Source organism: Eptatretus burgeri, chromosome 6, assembly GCF_056783735.1.
Source record: "Eptatretus burgeri isolate ZD-2024b chromosome 6, Ebu_testis_v1, whole genome shotgun sequence".
NCBI lineage: Eukaryota > Metazoa > Chordata > Myxini > Myxiniformes > Myxinidae > Eptatretus > Eptatretus burgeri.
Genome location: NC_140966.1, coordinates 83,622,267 through 83,631,287, shown reverse-complemented (window position 1 = coordinate 83,631,287; position 9,021 = coordinate 83,622,267). Strand labels below are relative to the sequence as shown.

General features: G+C 39.3%; 1 protein-coding gene and 1 long non-coding RNA gene across 7 annotated transcripts in view; one reads left to right on the top strand and one right to left on the bottom strand.

Moving 5' to 3' along the window:
- The window catches only part of ABCD3 (ATP binding cassette subfamily D member 3), a 104,140-nt gene that overhangs the window by 37,682 nt on the left and 57,437 nt on the right, over positions 1 to 9,021 (bottom strand). For 4 of the 6 annotated variants that reach the window (XM_085885910.1, XM_085885914.1, XM_085885913.1 and 1 more), the window contains one exon: positions 2,738 to 6,490. In XM_085885910.1, the coding sequence (XP_085742036.1) occupies positions 6,413 to 6,490 (78 nt within the window). In that variant the 3' untranslated portion in view covers positions 2,738 to 6,412. Of the gene's footprint in view, positions 1 to 2,737; positions 6,491 to 9,021 lie in introns of those variants that run through there. The other 2 variants (XM_085885912.1, XR_015059389.1) reach the window with 2 other exon arrangements.
- The window catches only part of LOC147025203 (uncharacterized), a 25,123-nt gene continuing 22,591 nt past the window's right edge, over positions 6,490 to 9,021 (top strand). Inside the window, exon 1 of the long non-coding RNA XR_015059393.1 lies at positions 6,490 to 7,818. This is a non-coding gene — a long non-coding RNA (uncharacterized LOC147025203). The remainder of the gene's footprint in view (positions 7,819 to 9,021) is intronic.

The following is a 9,021-nucleotide window of genomic DNA, read 5'->3' as shown; positions in this document are numbered from 1 at the left end:
TGTAAAGTTGGGTGTATTGAATGCAGCTATCGTTTAGTTTGATCACCGAGTGTTCATACACAGTGGGCTCTGGATCAGTCCTTTTGCCTTCTTTTAATAGCTCTATAATGTACACTAAGTTAGCCATTACTTGATCCAGGAGGGGGGAAGGAGAAATCTACCTTTCTACCGGAAGGAGAAATCCAGGTTTGATAAGTCTACAGATTTGGTCAAACGCACAGTTGCTGAAGGCCTTTTCTCTCCTCCACTCATTTGCTCTTTTCTCTCGCCTGTGGAACGAACTTCCCCAGTCTTTTCAATCTCATTCGTCCCCTCCAGGGCTTCGAGATGGCTATTCGCTACGACCTCAGACCAACCCCCATCCAGACTAATCTTCTCTTCTGCCCTGAATGACCCCATTACCAAGCACTCCCTTTTCCCAGGTTATTGTTCTCTCTCTCTCTCTCTCTCTCTCTCTCTCACACTCTCTCTCACTCTCTCTCTCTCTCTCTCTCTCTCTCTCTCTCTCTCTCTCACTCTCTCTCTCTCTCTCTCTCTCTCTCTCTCTCTCTCTCTCTCACTCTCTCTCTCTCTCTCTCTCTCTCTCTCTCACACTCTCACACTCTCTCTCTCACACTCACACTCTATCACTCTCTCTCTCTATCTCTCACACTCTATCTCTCTATCTCTCTCTCTCTCTCACTCACACTCACACTCTCTATCTCTCTATCTATCTATCTCTCTATCTCTCTATCTCTCTATCTCTCTATATATCTCTCTATCTCTCTCACACACACACACACACACACACACACACACATTTTTGTTTGATGTCAGTTGGTTTCATCCCCACTTTCCCCTTCCTCTTGCTGTTTCATTCATCTCGCCTGTAACTTGTTCACATCCTGTATCCTTCTCCCCTCACATTGGTCTCTCTCATTTTTACTCCACTGTTGGCGTTTCCCCACCTTTCCATTTAGTTACATTTCATTCTGCTGTCGCCTTTCCACGAGCCTCGACCATGTATACAAAAAAGCAAGAAAAAAGTAGAGCCAAAACTAACAGGTACCAAAGGTGGAAGGAGGTTGTGTTTTTCACCCCTGTCTGTTTTTGAGCAGGATATCTCAATTATGGATGGATTCGGATGAAATTTGGTGGACAGGTTTGGCAATATTGCAAACTGACATCTTCCCCCAGTTTTAATTGGCTGGCCCGTTTAAGCGAAGTTTCATGGATCAATGGCTGAAACTTTCAATTGTGGATCATGGTTAGTTGCGGAGGGGCGATCTTGTTTCAAGCGTGCAACATGTTCTTCTGACGTATCCATTTATTTGGGTGGTGTATAGGCAACAGACTGCTGCCTCGATCACTCCTGAAAATAAAAAATCCAGGTAACCTATAGGAAGCAAAAACATGCGTACTGCTTATGTGCATATATAATACATTGTGGTTATATACCTGGAATAATTCCAATTGCACCCTCCCCCTCGCAAGGAAGAAAATGTCAAGATGGGTGAAAAACAAAACTTGATGCAATCCAACGAAACTTGCACGTGCACAACTTCAAGGTGTCCTCATTAATCACTGAAAGTTTCAGCTTCCGAGGTCAAATCCTTCCCGGAGGAGTAGACGAAACGTACACACACATACACAGACATCCATACACCATATAGAGATTTGCAGGTTATAAAAGCCGAATAATTCTGGTACAAACAGCTGCTTCAGTCTAATTGGGTATTCCACTTTAATGAATTGAAAAAGTACAACAGAAAGGAAATAACTCAAGGTCATCATTAGGTTCAAAGCCAAGTATGTTGGAGTGCAACATCGCAGGCAATGCTCATGCTGAAAAGCCGCATGATATGTATTTGCATTTTGGGCAAATATAAACGGGATAAAATACAAATTGAAACTTCATAGATCGGCAAGAAATCCATGTTCAAAAAAATGTACATTTCCAGTGACACCAGAAACACTCTCATGGCCTGAGCGAGGGCTGGCTTGATAAATGTCAGCTTGTACCAAAGGCTATGACAAATGCGATGCAGCACTTCTATGGTAATGGCAAACGTTAATGAGTTATTACATAAAAGGTAGCAGACAATCGACTTCACAAATTGCACAACGGTGAGATATTTCCCGATAATGTCAGTCCTTACTGGTCCAAAATCGAGAACTTGCTTTTCCTTCCAGACTTCCAACATGCCTGAGCAAACAATTTAAACATTAAGGTACCCTTGTACCGTTCATGGTTCAAATTCCCCCCAAATGAAATAGGTAACATGAAAATTGCAGGTTTGGAAGAAAACCCACCCAAATGCCAACAGTATGAGCATCGCGTCACTTAAGAACGTGTCTACAACTGTGACCGGTACGATGTACATTCAAGCGCCGAATAAACTATTTTGTGTAGCAATTCCTGTGCCCATTGTATCTGGAGATTATTTATATATATATATATATATATATATATATATATATGTATATATATATGTATATATATATATATGTATATATATATGTATATATATATATGTATATATATATGTATATATATATATGTATATATATATATATGTATATGTATATATATATATATATATATATATATATATATATATATATATGTATATATATATATGTATATATATATGTATATATATATATATATATATATATATATATATGTATATATATATATATATATATATATATATATATATATATATATATATATATATATATATATATATATATATATATATATATATATATATATATATATATATATATATATATATATATATATATATATATATATATATATATATATATACACATATATATGCTATGCGTCTAGGTAACTTTGATCAACAATCTTTTTAAGGAAGTGTAGTTTCTGTCTGAAAAAAAGAAAGAAAAAAAAGCTAAAAATTTCTTTCTATCTGTTTTATCAGTTGAAAAAAAAATCCACAGTATTCCAAGACAATAACCAAACAAGCAATTAAGTGCCTTCACACTACAAAGGGTAGAAATCTTTCCCACCTGAATTTTTTTAAAAAACGAAGCGAAAATGACTGTTTGGGCCATCGTAGTGTTCATGATAAGAACGTTTCCATTGAAAGCTATCGTGATGATGTTATCGTAACGTGTCCAAATTATTTCTGCAGAAATACAACAATGTTATGAGCTATCTATTTATCATGTACATATTATGGTTGGCAGTGAGGGTGGGTATTCAGAGGTGTTAAATTGAGAAGAAAACAAGTACTCCTAAACAAAAAGTTTTTGAAAGTGCTAAGAAGGTGATTTGTGTTTTACAGTGTTCAAATATATAATTCAAATAATAAAATAAGTTTTGAAAGCTGTAGAAAAAGAAGAAAGTTTACCGCCATTGATGCACCATCTTTTACACCACCTTAGTTATTCGTGCCTGTCGTTTGTGTCCTTTATGACATCCTTAAAAAAACAGTAAGATTCCTATTTGGAATGATTACCTCTGCCACCGAAGGTAGACAGAGGTTATGTTTTCACCCATGTCTATTTGTCCATCTGTGAGTAGGATATCTCAAAATGTTGTGGATGGATTTGGATGAAATCTGGTGGGCATGTTTGGTGTGTGACAAGGGTGAAGTGATTCGATTTTGATGAAGATGCAGACCTAGATCCCAATACTACAACTTCTTCAATGATTCTACACCATTGAGAGATGGCGCCGAAAACGAAATATAGCACAATATCTCAAAAAGTTTTTGACGGATTTAGACAAAACCTGGTCAACAGGTTGGGTGTTTGACAAGGACAAATTGATTCGATTTTGGTCAAGGATCCGAATGAGATTTTTTTTTTTTAAGTGATTCTTCACCAGTGACAAATGGGGCCAAAAACAATATACATGGAGCACGATATTTCAAAATGTTGTGGATGAGTTATGACAAAACGAGGTGGACGAGTTGGTTAGGGAATGAGAACAAGCCGATTCGATTTTGGTTCAGGTCCGGATTCAGATCCGACCTATCAGTGGGATGCAAAACATAAAGTCAGCCTGGCAGAGATATACGGTGCACCGAATTACTTTTTTTTTTTAATTCTTTTTTTTTTTACAAGTTTGTTTAACAGCCAGACAGACAGACTAAAAAAAAATCTTGCACCTCTCTATGCATGCACGATTGGCATGATATTCCGTACAATTTGCCAAATTCAGAGCCAAAGTACTTTGCATATGTAACTAGAGGTGGAGCACTCGGGAGAGTGCCAAACCTCCGCCGCCATTACTGCTGGGTCACTCAAGTGAACCTTATATCTTATTCATTAAATATGATGTCAACAGTGCTGACAGTTATAGTTCTTTTCTCCATTTTTTTTTTGGGGGGGGGGGGTTGGAAATCACTTAAAACATGTAGAAATGCAAAAAAAAGAAATCGAAATTTTGTTGAAAAAAAAGTTGCAAAAAAATTTTTTTCTCGAACAATTTTTTTTTGGTGGGGGGGTGGAAATCACTTTTAACATGCACAAATGCAAAAAAAAAATTTTCTCTAACAATTTTTTGGGGGGGTTGGAAATCACTTAAAACATGAAATGCAAAAAAACATTTTTTTTTTCTCCAACAATTTTTTGGGGGGGGGTAACAATTTTTTTTGGCGGAGGTTGGAAATCAATTAAAACATGTAGAAATGCAAAAAAAAAATTTCCCTTTTTTTGGGGGGGGTAGCAATTTTTTCTGGGAGGAGGTGGAAATCACTTAAAACATTTAGAAATGCAAAAAAAAAATTCTCTAAAATTTTTTTGGAGGGGGGTTGGAAATCACTTAAAACATGTAGAAATGCAAAAAAAAAAAATCTTTTTTTGGGGGGGGGTGGAAATCACTTAAAACATGTAGAAATGCAAAAAAAATATTTCTTTTCTCTAACAATTTTTTTTTTGGGGTGGGGACCAAGTCCAAAATTTAATGCCATGCTCCTTGGACCATACCTCACCCCCACCAAGTTTCGTCGAAATCCGTCGAGGAGTTTTTCCGTAATAATGTTCACAAACAAACAAAGGGGTGAAAACAGTAACCTCCATCCATCTTCGAAGATGGCGGAGGTTAATAACCAGATAGCCCCTTTTGATCAGTTAAAAAACACCCAACCATTTTTCAATCACAGTCACTACAAGTAGCTTCATTCCAAACAATCACATTAAATTTTGTTTGAGTTGTTCATCTCGACTTTAAAAAAAAAAAAAAAAATATATATATATATATATATATATATATATATATATATATATATATATATATATATATATATATTGTGAGAAATGTTTAATATTCCTGTTCACCCGTTAAATACGATGATGAATTTTTAGCAAGGTAATGTGTCGCAAAACCAATACAGCACAGTACTGAACTAAATGCAGAATAATATGAAATCAATGACTCGACTCGTTAAAAAATAAATACATACTGCACTCGATAAATAAACAGGAAAAACATTCTCCAAGGAAAATAAAGTGGACTTTGTGTTCATTCAGTCACTTTGAAAGATCGCTATTTCAACGATGTATCGAAAGACTTTGTTTGAAATGGAACTTTTCTGATATATGATGCAGGAGCTAAAAGGACATTATGCTAACTGGATCCTACAAGAGGTGAAAAGTACTTTGTGATAACTGGAGGATGACATCAGCTCACCCCACCCCAACGACCTCCCAAAATGCTCAACATTGTAAAACATGGCAACCATGAAGGAAATGTACTATTTACCGAGGCGTGAATGTTTTTTTAAACATCGCGCTGTCAGGGTGATGATCATTTGCCGGTGTGGGTATGCGCAACAGCCACACGGCAGAGTGGTGTAGCTGGTGATGGATTAATCTCGTGTTGAATGGGGTACCAATATGTGCATGCCAAAATGGAGTTCCATTAATTTATACAACTTGGTAAAAACCAATAGCAAGGTAGGATTGCACTCAGGTGCACATGTAAAGTGATATATCCCGATCGCAATACAAATATAGTGATTTGATAGCATGAAGAGGTACTTGCTACATCTCGATTGCTTCCCATTTCCATCAAAGCATAATCAGTGCAATCACAGTCGTGCAAATTGAGAACGATTAATCTCGTAGCACGTATAGAGGAGCAGACGTTTATCTGCTTTCGCTCCAAAATTTTGATCACACCGCATTGCAACACGTGACCCTCTACGGTCCTGCGTCGCTTCATCTGTACTGTAGTGCTCTTGCATTATGTACTATATTGCAAAGGATAAAGGCAGCGGTCAGCAAGGAGACCAAAATGCTTGGGAATTACAGATTCCAATCTTACAACTGCAAAAAAAAATCTGTCGCTAAATCAATGTTTCACTGGTATCCAATGACATGAACTGCAAGAGGCTCATGAAAAGGGTGTTAACAGCAGGCCCTTAAAATAAGAACCTTGGATGCAGGATTATGAGCCAAACTCGACGGTGTCCGCTGTGATTTTCTTGAACTCGTAGCTACCCCGACCATCCATATGAAGATAAAACTGGAGGAAGGAGGTGGGAAGGAAGCATGAGAAAAACTTTTTTTTTAATGGCTGTATAAGAAGGTAAAATAGCAGACGATAAGTGAGGAGGAAGACATGCTCAATGTTGATATGAATGTGTAAGGAACAAACGAAGGAACGTATCGTTAGAATAGAGGTTAAAAGTCAATGCACAAGGAGTATGTGCTAACGAGAACAACCAAGTGTCCCATTTTGCATGTGGGGCAGTTCATTAATTTGTGCGCTGTCCATCCAAGGGATGTTTGACTGTGTGTCTCTTCTGCTCGCATTAGCGAGTGGACGTTAGGGATCCCATGGTGTACTTCGCCAATCGTGGGCAAGCTATCCTGAGCACTCTGGCCGAATTCTAAATTCCTGCACACTCGGTCGAGTATCCTGCATCAGAGTACATTATACTCGACTGAGTGTGCTACAAACCCAGGATTGTAACCCCAAGAGAATGAAACTGCTTCAGCAGAACCGACGCTCTGCAGATAACAAGGTGCATTAAGACAAAATATGCACACCTTCTACCGAGTTGTCTAGTGTCGGTTTGATCACGTCGTGTGTAACATCTGACTATAAACTGTCATCTTATATGTCACTCTTATAACATTGAATGATACATTATGCATTCAATTCAATGTAATTTAAATCTTTTTTCCTTTTTTTTTCCAGTTCAATGGAGTCAAAATAACATCAGTTTTCCACAAAACAATATGAAGTCAAAGTTTCAGTTGTTTACATCGAGTGGATGTCATCATCCCAGAAAGCACAAAGCTTGTGGTGGGAATGCCATTATACAAAAAATAAGAATATTCAAAGGAATCAAAAAAAAAAATCAAACACTGACTGCATAACACACAACGATCCATGGCCGATGTACAAAAACTAAACGTTCAACATAACATGGCACATGCGAGAGCAGCGACCTGTGTGGGTAACGTGCAAAATGAGAAATACTTGTCACCTGCTGTCATCCAGAATATTCAGAAATCAAAACATGTTTTCATCTACATTTAAAACTATCCAATGAGGGAGCATTTTGTATATAAAGATAAATATTCCTTTTCCTCCCTTGCTCCCTCAACTTGTCCACTCTCTTTGCCATTCTCTCTTCCCCCATATGCACCGAGTGTCCAGCCCACTTCAGCCATCTTATAACCAATCTTCCCGTCAAGCTCATCTGCACCCCAATGTCCTCCGTCACTTCATCCATCCTCCTTCTAGCCACCCTCTTCACTTCCACATCCTTCTGACAGTTGTTCTCACAGATCTGCAGCTTCAGTTGTTGTCTCTCTGTCAGTTACCATCTCCAGACCATAAAGGTAGGCCAGTGTTACACAATACACCAGGACTTTCCCTTTCAATTTCCTTGACATCTTTCTGTCTGCAACCAATCCCTCCACCCTCCCTCATGCATTCACACCCACCTGAATCCTTCTCTGCCTCAGACCTACTATCTGCAGTCACTGTTCCCCCGCATTCAAACCTGTTTCCCTGTCTGATCGCCTTCCACTCCAACCTGATTTTTATTTATTTTCTCGGTTGCCTGACCCACATCACCTCAGTCTTCTCCATACTAATCTTCAGTCCATGCTTTTCCCGAATGACTCCCAGTACTTCCTACATCTCCCGTCTACTCTCCACTACAACAGCCAGATCCTCCCCAGAAATACCTTTCATATTTACCCTCCTGTTTACCAGCTCGATCACCATGATAAACAAGAGAGAGGCCGAGAGAGAGAGGCCGAGAGAGAGAGAGGCCGAGAGAGAGAGAGGCCGAGAGAGAGAGAGGCCGAGGGAGAGAGAGAGAGGGAGAGGGAGAGGGAGAGGGAGAGGGAGAGGGAGAGGGAGAGGGAGAGGGAGAGGGAGAGGGAGAGGGAGAGGGAGAGGGAGAGGGAGAGGGAGAGGGAGAGGGAGAGGGAGAGGGAGAGGGAGAGGGAGAGGAGAGAGAGAGAGAGAGAGAGAGAGAGAGAGAGGCCGAGAGAGAGATAGATAGATTCACTGCCTCAACCCGATGTTCACGCTGAACTCCTCAGACATCCCAGGACCAACTAAAACTCTTCCCTTCGTTCTCTTGTACATTCCTTCCACCAATCTAACTTGTGTTCCCAGCATTCCCATCCATCTCAGTGTCACCATCTCTCTCACGACAGTGCCATAGGCCTTCTCCAGGTCCACAAATCCCAGTGCCCTTTCACCTTGCACCTCCAACCTTTTCTCCACCAGGTGTCTTCAGCGGGAACATCCCTTCCATCGTCCCCTTACTCTTTTTAAACCCCCTGTTGCTCTTCGTCAATCTCCACACTCTTCCTTACCTATCGTCCAGATTCCTCTCCGGTACCTTCATGACATGACTTTGGAGTGTAATGCCTCTGTACTCTCATCCTTAATAATTGAAAATTGAGAAAGGAATTTTGAAGTAAAATAAGCTCCCTTCATGCCAAGTACAACTTCTGTATAGATTAATTAAACAAATGCAAGTGTTAACACAATGAAACATAAAGGACCGAATGGGACCCCTGCAA